At 36.6% G+C, this 16,389-nt stretch overlaps 1 protein-coding gene across 5 annotated transcripts in view; it reads right to left on the bottom strand.

Annotated features, from left to right (window-relative positions):
* Positions 1 to 16,389, bottom strand: part of LOC115215754 (neuronal acetylcholine receptor subunit alpha-3-like) — a 784,372-nt gene that overhangs the window by 90,074 nt on the left and 677,909 nt on the right. For all 5 annotated transcript variants that reach the window (XM_036505995.1, XM_036505994.1, XM_036505993.1 and 2 more), the window contains one exon: positions 5,046 to 5,188. In XM_036505995.1, the coding sequence (XP_036361888.1) occupies positions 5,046 to 5,188 (143 nt within the window). The remainder of the gene's footprint in view (positions 1 to 5,045; positions 5,189 to 16,389) is intronic.

Raw genomic sequence — 16,389 nt, 5'->3', positions numbered from 1 at the left:
TCATGCTATTCATGACTATTCAAGAATATTAAAAATACAACTTAAACGAATCTACAATACTGTTAATCCTCTAAGTCAAGAATTTGTCTCGAATTTGTCTCGTGATCGCTGCTTTATGTTATTCACCGCATATGTTCACATGGTGATAAAATGATATCTAATAGAAAGAGATACAATGCTGCAAGAATTAAAGTGACCTACATAACGAAAATCATTGTCTAAGGCAGCCGTACATGCACAGCAAAAGATGAGACTGGTTCCATACATGTATTCCAGGATTCAGCAAACATCATGCCTATCACAATCTTCGACCCCCGCCTATTCATTTATGTGGCGTAACCACAACTTCTTTTATCGGTAGTTGTCTTTTAAACATATATTGGAAAGAGTGTCATGGCATCGTGTTATATTACCAAACAGCTAAATTTGTCTATCTTTTAATTTTCTAAATTGCAGTCTTTCCAACGATTTCCTTCTTAAGACATTATATTGATGTCCTCTGTATGAAATGATAAGGTACATTTTATAAATAAATATGTCTCTACCGCTTCATTTCACATGTCATCGAATTTTTCACAATTTCAGCATCTATTGCTCATTCTTGGCATCTTTAATTACCCTTAAAATTACCGTTGCTCTAAAACTTGACTTTTGTTGTTATTGAAAACTTTCCTTTTCCTAAACAGGGTCTAATTTTGCTAAAGCCTCTGTAGCCACTGCTTTCCTGTGTTTTTATTTCTTTATTTATTTGATCTCACAGATCATAGATCTGCTAGACCAAGGAGGATCTGAGACATCTACAACAACACCACCACCAACAACAACAAGCGTATCAGTAGCAGTAGCAAAAGCAACAACAGCATCTCCCAAAGGGATAGATCGAAACTATGACCTCAGTAGGGATTCGAGATTCTCGCATAGAAAGGAGAAACTATGCCTTGGGAAGCAATACTTCAAAGACTCTATCGTTTCTACCAGATGGTTTTTTTTTTTTTATTAATTCTATTAAACTGAAAATTGAAAAAAAAAAAATGCTGCCAGCTAGGCATCTTGTCCGGCTAGTCAACAAACAAACAGATGACAGTTCGATATGCGAGAAAAGCAAACAAATCTCACGTCCATCTAGAAAATAACCAAAGGACATATGAAATAATGTAGGCCTCCTCTCTTTCTGTATAGGGAAAATACGGGATGGTTACGACTAAAATGTATTTGGTCATTGGTGTGTTCGGTTAGAATTGACATACAAAAAGAACAACAAGCACATCTTATCCGTCTAGCGAGTGAAGGTGTCCTTATGTTGTCACTGGACATGATAGAAATAGTAGCTACTCTCTACAGTTTTGAGAAACAAAAGGGTATAATTAGATAATGTAGTCTTGATATAATAACTATGCTCATCGATAAAATACCTTTGATCAGAGCCGATTTAACTAAACAACATCATCGTCAACAACAACAACAACAACAACAACAACAACAACAACAACAACAATAACAATAGCAACAACAACAACACCAACGGAATTGACATGGTTCAACAAATTTGCTTCTATATAATGGATCGATTTATTAGAAAAGCAATCGAATCTTTCTGAAATCACTCCCTACTGTCTTGGGAAAGGAGAGGACACATCAAATATCGTTACCCTGCATGCTACGTACGAAAGTAGATGTAACCAGTAACATCTTTAAATCGTCTCCACTACCGCCGCTAGTGAAATTCCTCCTTTCCTTATCACATGTCAAAAAAGACCCTGAAAAAGGCTATGGGTAGTCATTCTATGGGTAGAAATCCGCCGAAACTACACCTGATTATATATACACTTTAGATGAGTTGTAGTGCACCTGAGCACTGTACACAATTATTATTATTATTATTATTATTATTATTATTATTATTATTATTATTCTGATTAATTCCTTTAAACGATCTAAATATCCCTAAAATGACGGACCTATCAAAGTTGGAAGGATTTTCTCGAAATGAGGCTAAAGAAGAAGAAGAACAACAAAAAAAACAAAACAGTAACAGCAACAGTTGCAACAGCAGCAGAGCAGTAATAACAACAATAATATACACATCTTATTTGTCTGTCTATTGTAATTACAAAAGAATCTTGATAAACAGTTGATTCTTAATATTTGCATTGTTATGACTTCTGTTTAATCAACTGTTGCAGAAATATTGAATTTAATTAATTTTTCAAATATTTCTTACGATTTGATTAATTCTGAAAACGAAGCAAAAAAACAAAGAAAAAACAAACAAACAAGCCAAAAGCAAAACAAATGAAAAATAGAAAGACAACTAAGGAGCCTAAATGTTTTGTCTATCCAGGAAATATTTGAAACATTATGAATCGTCAAAATATATCGAAATAAAATCATGCTATTATGTAATGAATAAATCTGGAACATCCATTAAATTCCAATAGCTTAGAGATTAACAAGTTGGTAAATCTTTGATACTTCAAATATCACAATTAGCCGCATTAATCCTATAATGATCAAAGAATTTGCTTCTATACATCATTTCCAAATTCCTCTGCGTATCGTAGGCACTGTTCTAAACTAGTCAGTTTAGGAGAGCCTATCCTTGGTTTGACTGTTATTGTTATGTAGTCTCAGATAAGCTCTCATAAAACAGAACTTTGATCAACGGCTTCCTGCCTTCGACTATCTTGACCTTTTGTATATCTGGGAGACTACGTTGTCAAATATGTTCTGCCATTTCTGAGACAATAGGGTATAGATTAATGGAATCCGGTTGCTATTTTTTGAAAGATTATAGCAATTATAGCAAACATGTAGAGGTTCCCTTCTTAGTTGAATGTCCACATAGATATTCTCTTATTGGATCGACCACCTTGTAAAGGTTATCTCATTTGGCTCAGCAACCAAATAGAGGTTTCGTCGGTTGCGTCTTTCATTCGGCAATGCAGTCATCTAAGGATGCTTAAAATGTATATGTTGACACTGCTTACAATCAACACTTGTTTCTGTCCTCCTCTATCTATGTACAGCTAGATGGAGAGGTGTCCATTTCAGATCTGTTGCCCTGTGTGGCATTATATACATTGAGGAGATTCGAGCTAATCTGGTAAAATCTGGAATTCGAGGAAACTGGTAGTAGTGATCTGCATAGCGAGAAATAAATCCATATGGATATATGTTGAAGAATTTATTAAGTTGATTTACGAAGAGGAATGAAAAATCAACGTTTTGGATATTAGCTCTTCTTCAAAAAGAGAATAATTAGAAGTGTCATCGTCTTGGTTGCAAAAGTACGAATAAATGAAAAAAAAAAGAACAGTTGTTCGATAGCATATTAACTTCTGTATCCATGATCTCGTATGTAATCAGTGATATTGACATGGTTTTTCCAATTCTCTTCTGCACAAGGGAAACCTTTTTCAATCGGCTGTTTTTCACTCAAAATAAAAGACTGAAAGTTTCTTTACTTTTCCGTCAAGAATTAGAAACAGTTTCCAGTAAATATATTGACTATTTCTTGGGACCATGTCCATTTAAGTTTTATAACTATCTTTGTCTTTCTCTTATATTGATTTCAGTCTGTGAATTGCGACCATGTTGGGGCATCGCTTTCATGAGTTTCAGTCGTCCATATCAGTCAATACTAAATACTTGTTTAAGGTTAACCTTGGTCGACAAACTCGTGATCAAAGACATTCCAAACGTAACCATCCTGTCTTTTCCTTAAATGCGTTGAACAGAGGACCAAATTATCCAACGCATCATTTTTGAAGATGGTAGACTGTGATTAAGTACAATTTGGCTGCTGTTGCTAGAAGCTTCATTGGCTACATCGATCATCCCGGTCTGGTAACTTTTGTCAAAATCCCTCATCGAATAGCTAAGTTATATTGTTATATATACGGAAGCAAACAGATATATGTTTCTGTAACAATGTACAATGCACTCAACATCTTCCTCCACACCACCAAATTCCAGCTAAGCAACCTACGTTCCGCGCAGTGAAATTCCACCTACTATCATATGGTAGCGAAGCAAAGTGATGAATCATACAGCTATACTTGTTATATGTTTGTTTTAGAAAGCACATATTCAACTAGAAAAACAAAAAAATATCGTTGTAACAAATTTACATAGATGTCTAAAATATATAGAGATGTCGAATACGTGAAACAATTCACTGGAGGATTTGAAAATAGAAAATGGAGTTTTCATGATAAAAATGTCTAGTATTGACATCAAAATCGGAATATATTTTTGGCGGAAGTTGGAACAGCTAATTAAATCGGCTTCTTGACTAAACTGGTGTTTATTTTGTTGATCTAGGAAGGATGAAATACAAAGCTTACTTCGATCTGATTCAAAATCAGAACGTAAAATGTTGTAAATACATTTTGCGACGTATTTTCTAATCGTTTTGTCAGAAAAAAAGGGAGTGCTCGTGGTCCTTTACAGTGTCTCAAAGATTGACAATAGTGTCAGACGAAGCTAGTCTTGAACTGGAGACATATCCCGAATGTTTGTGGCAGAGTGGACTCTGATAATGTCAACCAAGATGTGAGTTGTTGGTTCTAAATCGGGCCTTGACGAAATTTGAACTCAGATTACAGAGTTGGAACACATACTACAAGGCATTCAGTCCCGCTAATTCACCGCCTTGAATTAGGACGTGTTTTTAAATCGATACTGAAAGGCTGAAGAGCAAATTCTACCTTGGAAGGATTTGAAACAATGCTCAATAAATCGGAACGAATTCCTCAAGGCATTCAGTTCGACATTCTTACATCTCGGCTCAACCATCACAATATATTGGTACTTCTATATTGATCCTGAGAAAATTCGAAGTAGATATGACCTCGACGGGATTTGAACTCAGGGTACTGAGAATGGCCAAAAACACCTGAGGAAGTCTATCTAATGCAATATAAATTCTACTTGTAATCCGCCTAAATCAGTTGCTTCATCATTTCTGCCACGTGCACCTTTGTAAATGATACACAACATAAAGAAAACTTCACAAAAATATAGCGCAAGACAATGCAACTTACCAATTCATTCACCATATAAAGAAGTACATCGACATCAACTTCAACTAATTCTGATGGACGAGATAATTCAGAATAGTCTCGACCTGGAATGTTCTGTCGAATTGAGCGTTCTCTCTCAGATGGACTTAAATTGAATGCAGAAACTGAAACGGAATAAAATTAGAGGAATTAGATGAAGTCGCTGATATTGATAAAAAAATACTTGCATCAAATAGTTCATTTATATATATGCGAGAGTGTGCTGAAAAGTTCCTGGTCTTAAGGATACTGCGAAAGGTTTGGTTGCAGGCTCAGCCTTCAGAGTTCTTTTGTGGGATTAGAAAAACTGAAAGACCACTGCAATAAGTGTAAGAATCATAATAAACTGATCCTCTTGTATTTTCTTTTACTCAAAGTCGGGAACTTTTCAGCACCCCGTCGTGTGTGTGTGCGTGCGTGTGTGTTATAAGAATATAAATAATATATATATATATATATATATATATATATATATATATATATAATATATATATATATATATGGATACAGGACATCATCAACAGTAAACAACATGAAGTACGAAAACAATGAGTTAAATACGCAAGTAACGAGAGAGAAAAAAGGACAAGTAATACAAAGAATGATCCTTCATCAGTTGTCGGCTGTCTATCTACTTCCCATTTCGAGCATATACATATATATATACATACCTACATACATATATATATGCATGTATGTGTGTATAAGTGCGCGCGCGCATGATTGTCTACGTATAAAAAATAATACCGAATGTTGAAAATCCTCGAAATTTTTGACAAATACTAAAAATAATATTTGTCAAGTTTTACTCCAAATAAAACTTGGAATGTAACAAGTTTCATGTTTCAGCATAAGAGTTGAATACTTTTGTATTATGAATATATGAAAACAAAAAATGCAACGATATATTTTCACATAACAGTTGTACTAAAAACGTATTAGTGCATGTTTTCACCAAGTTAGTCTACACACTCACCACAAAGAGAAAAGAACCCCCAAAAATAATAAAATATAAAATAAAATAAAAGAGAGAAAGAGAGAGAAAAAATCACATATTGAAAAATAATTACACGTCTTATAACGATATTTTCTTAAATATTTGTTACTTGTAGATCAAAATGATTATGCAGTAGAAGAAAACAATCATAATTTACTTTTAAAAAATCTTGTTTTTACTGAACGGAGCCTGTTTTCTCTGTCGTTCAGATTCCCAAGTCAACAGTGCGTTTTTTAAAGCATTTTACGTTCATGTATTTGTGAAGTCTCGTGTTTTTCTTTTAGTTGTATAGCATCATGTCATTTGTTCCATTTATATGAGAAGGGACGAAGCTATTGGTTCGTGTATCTTATGTCTCTCTTTTACTCTTTTACTTGTTTCCGTCATTTGACTGCGTCTATGCTGGAGCACCGCCTTCAATCGAGCAAATCGACCCCAGGACTTATTCTTTGTAAGCCTAGTACTTATTCTATCGGTGTAAACACACCACCATCGGTTGTCAAGCGATGTTGGGGGGGACAAACACAGACACACAAACATATACACACGCATACATACATGTACATGTACATATATACGACGGGCTTCTTTCAGTTTCTGTCTACCAAATCCACTCACAAGGCTTTGGTCGGCCCGAGGCTATAGTAGAAGACACTTTCCCAAGGTGCCACGCAATAGGAATGAACTCGGAACCATGTGGTTGGTAAGCAAATTACTTACCACACAGCCACTCCTGCGCCTATGTCACTTATGTTTGTTTAGTAATGGTATATAAAGGTTGATCTATTCAGGAAGTGATATTCTAACTTTAACAGAATAAAAAAAAGAGTTCTCTTCAGAGAAGAGTGGAAGTTCTTATAGAATACCAGAAAGAAACACAGAGTAACAGATTTCTGTTTTTTTTTTTAAAATTGCTTTCTGTTTAACATTTCGATACAAGATCCATTTTTCGTCACCAGTCACAAGTCTATCCAAAAAGGGTGATATGAGTTCGCACTCATATATATTTATATATATATATATATATATTATATATATATATATATATATATATATATAGGTGGGTGGCAAGAAAGTAATTTCGTTTTTTTTACAAGAGAGTTACGATTTTTTTAAATGACTTGTCAATTATACGATTTTTTTCCTTATGACATTTGATAGCCTTACCGTTAGCTTACTTGAGAAACAAATTGCGTGTGATTTTTTTTTACTGCTGTTAGTTCAGTGTCAATTTTAACATGGTCTGCAAAACGAACATGTTCGCCATATTTTGCTTTTCTATGGCAAGAAAGCCGTTGAGGTTCACAAAAAGATATGTGAATTTTATTGTGTTGATTGCTTAGCAGAACGCACATTTCAGAAATGGTTAAAAAAATTCCGTTCTGGAGATTTGTCACTCGAAGATGACCAACGTTCTCGTCGACCTACTGAAGTTGATGACGACCGAATTAAAGCCATATTTGAATCTAATTGTTATGTAACAGTGTGAGAGATTACAGAGAGGTTAAATGTATCACACACAATTTAAAATCAATTAAAATGTCTTAGATTCGTTAAGAAGCTCGATATTTCGGTTCCACATAAACTGAAAGAGATTCACTGAACACAGTGAAACAATGTTTGCGATTTGCATCTCAAACGCAATGAAATCGATCTTTTTTTATGAAACGAATCATCACTGGTGATGAAAAAGAGATTCTCTACAATAACATCAATCGAAAAGGATCATGGTCCAAGCGCATTGAACTTGCACAAACCACATCGAAAGCTGAATTGCACCAAAAAAAGGTCATGCTGTTATTTTGGTGGGATTACAGAATTTGTGTTGTGTATTTTGAGCTGCTTCCAAGGAGCCAAACGAGCAATTCAGATGTTCACTGTCAACAACTAATGAAACTGGTTGAAGCAATCAAAGAAAAACGGCCAGAGTTGGCAAATCGCAAAGGAATCGTGTTCCACCATGACAACACTAGACAACACACGTCTTTGCTAACTCGTGAAAGATTATTGAAGCTTGGTTGGGAAGCGATGCCACAGGCACCATACAGCCGTGAATTTGCACTATCAGATTACCATTTATTTCGAAGTGTACATACACATATAAACTATCAGAAAACCGCCCCCGGAAGGTGGTACGTTTACTGGTAATAATATTAATAGAAATAATTCGTGTATCTTTAATCAAGTTGATTTGCTGTGTCTCTGCATTCATGTAGGCCTCGACGAGTGTCTGAATGTATATAAATATTTTGGTTGTATTTATTGTAGTTATCAAATTTCTTGCCGATGGACAAAGAGTCGGTTTATAACTCAATGAATGTAGACAGCAAATGGGTTGCCATTTACGCATGTATGTATGAATTTATGTACGGTTTTAAGAATGCGTGCATGTATGAAAACATGTATAAATGTGTGCATATAGATCTTTGTGGTTGAATCTGTGTATTTTTACTTACATATGTGTACATATACATATATTTGTATATACATATATTTGTACATCTATACGCGTGACTGAGTTCATAAAACATACTTAACTTTTGGAATATATGTAAATATGCATGGATACATATATGTGTATATGTGTATATGAATCTAGGCAGGTGCTGTAGGTGGATCTACGTGTAAACATGAGTATAAACAACGAAATATTGTTAACGTTGCATTCACAAAATAACTACAGGGATAATATATTTACGCATACTTTTTCTATACATACAGTACACACTCACACACACACACACACACACACACACACACACACACACAACACACACACACATACATGTGTGTATGTGTGTATACATGTATATGTACACACGCACTAACAGAGGCATACCAAGCAATTCACGCAACACACGTATATCTATGCATATGTGCGTATACCTGCAGAAAGAATGTCTACAGGAAGGGTGATATGCCCACACCCACACATACATACAAGCACACACACACACACACACACACACACACACGTACACACACGTACACACACATGCATGCGCGCATGCATACACAGGCCAATAGTTATCGAAAAATAGAATTGATTTGATTAATCTATTTCGTCTAAAATAAATCAAATTTATTGTAGCAAGCCATATAATTTAATTTATTATCATCCACATCACTGCTGTGTTCGTTATCATCACCATCATCATCGTTGTATCGTCGTCGTCATCATCATCATCATCATCATCATCATCATCGCCATCGTCGTCGTCATCATCATCATCATCATCATCATCATCATCATCATCGCCATCGTCATCATCACCATCATCATTGTTATCGTCATTGTCAGGATCTTCTCATCATCATCATCATCATCACCGTCTTCATCTTGTTACTACTTTCATCATCATTACTACTGTTAATATTTTCGGCTTCGCCGTCGTTATCATCGCCATTCTCATCATCTTTATCAGCAGCACCAACATTATTTCCCTCATTATCATCGCCATCATCATCACAAGCGTTATCACAACCACTACCATCATCATCATCATCATCATCATCATAGTCATCACTAACAGTAACAACATCCTCATAATCCTATAAAAGTCATCTTCATTATCATTTTCATTATCATTCCTTTCATCGACATCGTCATCGTTATCACCATCATCATCATCATCATCATCATCATCGTCATAGTCATCGTCATCATCATCATCATCATCATCAATAACATCAACATCATATCCCCCCCATTATTTTCTTTATCCTCACAAACATCATCATTATAATCGTCGTCATGATGATAATCATCATCATCATCAACATCATCATCAACGTTGGCACCAGCATCAACAACATCCTCATCAATCTCATAAATGTCATCTTCGTCATTATCATTATCACCGCTATCATCGTCATTGTCGCCGTTGTTGATGTTCTTATTGTTGTCGCTGTCATAAAACGCAATGGTCACCATTATAAACCCCTTACCATCCACATATCAACTTAATCATCAAATTCCATTGCTATCAACAGGAATATTTTCTCCTCACCATCATCTACACCAACATCACCACCACCACCACCACCACCACCAACCACAACAACAACGCACCACAGTAACCACCACCAACACCATCATCGAAATATCCAGTAACATTTCCGCTCTCTTCCCCATCGGTTGGGTGACCTACATATCCTCTATTGCCACTGCCTCCCCTCCTCCTCCTCCCCGCCTCTTCCTCCCCTCCCTCCCCCCCCTCCCTCCTCCTCTCCTCCTCATGTCCCGGTGGTGGTGATCATCATCATCATCCTCCTCCTCCTCATCATCATCATCATTGCAACCGTCGCAGCCATCATCATTGTTCGTCTCTTCATTACCGAATATCCTTTGCATCAGCGTTTTTGGCCTTCTTCATCATCACCATCATCAAAACCATCACAACCACCTCCATCATTACTATCACCATCCTCTCCTCCCCCGTCCCGTCCCACCTGTCCCCCCTTCCCCCCCGTCCCTCCCCGTCCCCACCACTCCTCCCATCATTACCATAATCATTATCATCACCACCATCTTCATTCTTCATTACCATTTTCTCCTTCTTCTTCTTTACTACTACTACTACTACTACTACTACTACTAATTGTCACTCTTCCATTTCATCATCTTTTTCTCCTTCGTCTCCCCCATCGTCGTCATCCCCCATCCTCCCCATTATCTCCAACGCCCTCATTATACACTGCGCGGACACGAATGTACTGACGGCCTGCAGGATCACGTTTGTCTTTGCTAATTAATCATTTTGTGCTGAGGTGGTACTAATAACCGAGACGGTGATACTTTTATTTATTTACGTATTTATTATCTGCTCGTTTAATTTATCTGCATATTTATTTATCTGTTGATTTATTCATTTCCTTAATTATATTAATTTCAATTTTGTCACATGTAAATTCCTTCTTTAAATTATCACTTAATTTAGTCGCTCTTTTAAGATGGCGAGCTGGCAGAAAAGTTAGCACGCCGGACGAAATGCTTTGCAGTATTTCGTCTGCCGATACGTTCTGAGTTCAAGTTCCGCCGAGGCCAACTTTGCCTTTCATCCTTTCGGGATCGATTAAATAAGTACCAGTTACACACTGGGGTCGATGTAATCGACTTAATCCGTTTGTATGTCCTTGTTTGTCCTCTCTGTTTTTAGCCCCTTGTGGGTAGTAAAGAAATAGGTATTTCGTCTGTCTCTACGTTCTGAGTTCAAATTCCTCCGAGGTCGACTTTGCCTTTCATCCTTTCGGGGTCGATAAATTAAATACCAGTTGCGTACTGGGTAGATCAAATTGACTGCCCCCCTCCCCCCAAATTTCAGACCTTGTGCCTAGAGCAGAAACGTATTTTGTTTTTCTCAACGTTCTGAGTCCAAATTCCGCCGAGGTCGACTGCGCTTTTCATAAGGATGGATGTAATTGACTTACCCACTCTCCCTGAACTCGCTGACGTTGTACTAAGTTTTGAGGATTTTTTTTGTCTTTTGTTTTAGGGCGAGAGCATTTTTAAAAACCGGAGAATGTTTTCTATATCATTCTGTCGTGTAACTTTTGCTTATGTCTAAAAAAATAGCAAAAGTTGCCAATTTTGCTGCTATTTTGTATTTATAAAAACGTAATGACACATTGGGTGTCTAAAATGAGGTGATGGCCCGAGTTGGTCGTCTTTGATTGCAGCTTTTAAATTGACCAGAGCTAACTTTGGAAAAATGTTTCAAGATAACTGTCGTCGTTGTTGTTGTTGTTGGTGCTGGTATTGCTGCTGGTGCTGGTACTGGTGCTGGTGCTAGTGTCGGCGCTGCTGCTGCTGGTCGTGGTGATCGTGGTGATCAGAGTGGTCGGGGTTGTCGAACAGACCAACGAACACAGTATTGTGGTAATGAAAGATGCGTCATTATTTAGTCTTTGGCGTACGTCTTCTTTTTCGATGGCAGTAAGTGATTTCAGGGAGTGAATTTTCAAGAGACTATGTACAGGCTACTAATGGTCCTGTACTTGTTATTGTTACCGGCGTTGTTGTTTTTTGGGCTGCTACTTACTCGACAGCATCACTAAAATCTTGTATACTATTTCTCTAATTATCTCTAGTTATCTCAAAGTCAGTTAGATCATGCTTCACTGACTTCATTTAATAGGCACTGTAGTCCGAAATATGACTCCTTATTCCTTCCTCAGCCTCTTAAGTAATTTTTTATTTCAATCTTGGAGTTTCTTCTGCTTTGCCTTATAAGCATTAATTATTACGATAATTGCTTTTTTTTCTCCCGTTAAGGATGTAAACGTTTACATGTTAACTTCCTATTTCTTTGTTACCCCCACAAGGATGAAAGGCAAAGTCGACCTCGGCGGAATTTGAACTCACGACGAAACGGCAGCCGAAATACCGCTAAGCATTTCGCCCGACGTGCTAACGATTCTGCCAGCTCGGTATTAAGTCGATTACATCGACCCCAGTGCGTAACTGGTACTTAATATCGACCCCGAAAGGATGAAAGGCAAAGTCGACCTCGGCGGAATTTGAACTCACGACGAAACGGCAGCCGAAATACCGCTAAGCATTTCGCCCGACGTGCTAACGATTCTGCCAGCTCGCCGCCTTCATGTTAACTACCATCAAACTAACTAACTCTTCTATCGAATTCTACTTATTTTGAACGTAAGTTTGTTTTCATATTTCTCAGATTAGATTTATAATCTCATGAGGTTCCATGAAGCAAGTGAATCCGCTCGGGTTCAGTTACATTTCTTTTAAAGTATTGTTTGGTATAGCAAAAGTATGTTACAGATTCAGATTTGAGCTTTCCACAAAATATCTTTACAATATCTATTCCTGCCATAATATTTAAATCTTTCTCATATGTATAGTCCTAATCTATATATTTTTCTAGTCTTGTTGCCAACCTGTTAAGGAATTTCATCTTGGTTGAAACAAAAAATCTTATCATACAAATACACGAAATTGTTTTGAAGAATATTCTGTTGCTTTCTGAATTAATGTTTTATCTTAAAAGATTTTCTTCCCATAGTACGAATTCATTTCAGAGTCATGTTATTGACAAAAGAGGAAAGTCGTTCCCAGTTTTTAAAATTTATCTAAAAATCCTATAACATTCGGATACGAATTTTGCATATCTTAGAACAGTGGTTTCAACAGTTTTTGTGATACTGTCACTCTATATCCGAAAGCTTAAGGTACATAACACCCTAACTGCACGAATACTGAAGTTAGGGATCCTGTTAGTCAGGGTTCACCATATGCCTGTAGCTGCATGTGCCGACCTGGGCAAAACATTTTCTGTGAGACTAGCACTTGACAAGACACCCATCACATTATTGTTGACCAAAGGAAAAAGATCTTTTTTAAAGGCTGATACAGTTTAGGAGCAGTGTTGTCGCAGACAGCACATTCAGAACGCAAATATCGTCCGCTGTCAATTCTCCACCTGGGACTGCTACTGTTTTACACAGCAAAACCTAATACTAGTCACACCTTATTAAGCAAAGCATTAAGTCTCATTAATACTAGTAAAATTTATCTTACATTTAAAACCTCACTTCAACCTTGACTACTCTCTAAGACAGCTGTAGCAATCAAGTGTGTTGCGGCACTTCATTTGGAAATTTTTGTCATCGAAGCTCTATAGTAACGATTAAATCAAAAACAAAAAATAAAATTTGCATGTAGATGGACTCATTAAATGACCTTTTTTTTTTGTTTTGTTGTCTTTTTTAAATGAGTACATACAACAGTACCTATGATCTTTGCAGGTCCTCCTACGCCTGTGAGATGGATGCCATTAACATTTCTCTTGAACATTTCTAAGTCAATAGCTGAGGGGAAATAATGAGCCGGGAAGGGATTCCAGATTGCCGTCGTTCTAGGAGAAAAGAACTAACCATAGTAATCAGTGATGGACCTAAGAAGGTATCAAGCACAACGAGGGGGGTAATCAGGATGAAAGACCAGAGGGTGGTAATCAGGATGAAAGACCAGTAGGTAGAGAAAGCCTTGGTAATGGTGGTACAGCTCCGAGAAGTAGAGGTCATATTATAGTACAGTAGAATCAGAGAAAGAGAGAGGAATCAGAGCATCAGTGCCCAGAGTTTGAATAGTGAGAGTGACGTTGCAATGCCAATTTTACTACCTCGTTAGGCTGTTATTGTTTTATTCCGACTAGGCTAAGTTATTTGTCATCTTATCTTGTCATATTGAATAGATGAAATGCCACTATCATTAGATGCCATTATCAACAATATTTTCACCTGGTAATTAGTCGTTTTATCTATCTATACATGTGTGTATGTGTGTGCGTTTGAACATGTACATGCATGCGTAAATCTGTGTGCGAGTAATTATTATATATATAAATATATATATGTATATATGCATACACACTCGCGCACTTGCACGCGCGAACACATGCACGCACATACGCACATACACATACGTGTGTGTATGTGTGTGTGTGTGTGTTTTTATATATGTAATCTGCATACTTTAATCTTAAAGTTGAAAATGAAAATATATACTTTAACAGGAATATTATTTTTTAATTCACTTCTTAGATCATATGACGGAGTTCAACAAATTACCAAATTAATTATCTATAATTAAATAAATATTCTTCGCCACACAGTGGGCCGCAAAACTGGCACCAAGAAAAACAGTTCCTTTTCTTAAACCGCAAAACAGAGGTATCGTCCCGGTAATGATTTGTGCTACAGGGTACCGGCCTCAATTTTATATTTTTCTTTGATTCTTCCTTTAAACGTTTTATGTACTTCAAGTTCTACTCTGATCGATGTCATATTTAACAGACCCAGTCTGGTTCAAAAACTAAATTTCTTTCAGCCTATGATTAAAAAAAAAAAACGCAATAGATTCCATGTGGTTTCTCGATCTGCTTGAAATAGCAGCCAACTTTCTTTCGACCAACGGCTACCCTTTAAAAAAGATTGATTAGCGCGGGAGCTATATTATTCCTGATAGATAATGTATATATATATATATATATAAATTTTAATGAAACATCTTAATTTCTTAAGATACTGCAGTACACACACACACAAACACACACACACACACACACACACATACACACACACGCACAAATATATATGTAAATAATGCCATCGATGGATGTTTATTTTTTATATGCCAAAACAAGTTAGTTTGAGTTGCACTGCATATGTTACGTCAAGCTGTCAATACGAGAATTGTGTAACGGTAGATATACTCCAGTACTCCATCGCTGTCATTCGTATAACTCTATGCCTTGCTGGCGAGATAACGAAGATAAATGAAAGAAATTTATTTTCTCGAAACTCAGACGGAAATTCCGACAGTTTATTATTCTAGGGTTTCTTTGGGATAAAAATCTGTCTGTCTGAATAGCATTTCCGAAAGAATTTTGCCTTGAATAGCAGTTTGAAATATCGGTTACAATATATATCGTTGTAATTGTCATTTTTATGTTCTGAATTTCCCAGCAGTGTTACTAGTTATACATTCTAAAGCATATACATACATCCTCCTCCTTCCTCCTCGTGGAATGAAGTGTTTTGCTCAAGAACACAAAACGTTATCTAGTTCAGGAGTGGAAAACACAATCTTACAATCATAGGCCCAACACCCTAACCACTAAGCCATGTGCTTATACATACATACATACATACTACATACACACATACATACATACATACATACATACATGCATACATATGTGTGTGTTTGAGTCTGTATTTGCCCCACCTCCACTCCTTGCCAACTAGTTTTGCAAGAATCGGTGACAGTATAATAATTGAAATTTAAAAAATAAGTGCTTGGGTCGATATATTGGACTGAAACCTTTCACGGTGCTGCCCCAGCATGGCCGCGGTTTAATAACTGAAGCAAATAAAAGATGAAGGACGAATGATATAAACAAATACTTCTGCGTATATATATATATATATATATATATATATATAACGAATAAAATGTTTCGAGTGGTAAAACAATGCACTACAATAAGAACAATGGGCTATATACCTATTTCTTTATTACCCACAAGAGGCTAAATATAGAGCGGAAAAACAAGGACAGACAAATATTTAGTCGATTACATCGACCCCAGTGCGTAACTGGTGCTTAATTTATCGACCCAGAAAGGATGAAAGGCAAAGTCGACCTCGGCGGAATTTGAACTCACAACGTCACGACAGACGAAATACCGCTCAGCATTTCGCCCGGCGTTCTAACATTTCTGCCAGCTCGCCGCCTTCAATAGGCTATATACCTGTTGTGATTTAACCATCCACTGTCTGATAATATTTCGCAATATTATC

The sequence above is a fragment of the Octopus sinensis genome, linkage group LG9 (genome assembly GCF_006345805.1).
Source record: "Octopus sinensis linkage group LG9, ASM634580v1, whole genome shotgun sequence".
Lineage (NCBI taxonomy): Eukaryota > Metazoa > Mollusca > Cephalopoda > Octopoda > Octopodidae > Octopus > Octopus sinensis.
The sequence above is the reverse complement of the archived record's forward strand: the minus strand, read 5'-3'. Positions and strand labels throughout refer to the sequence as shown.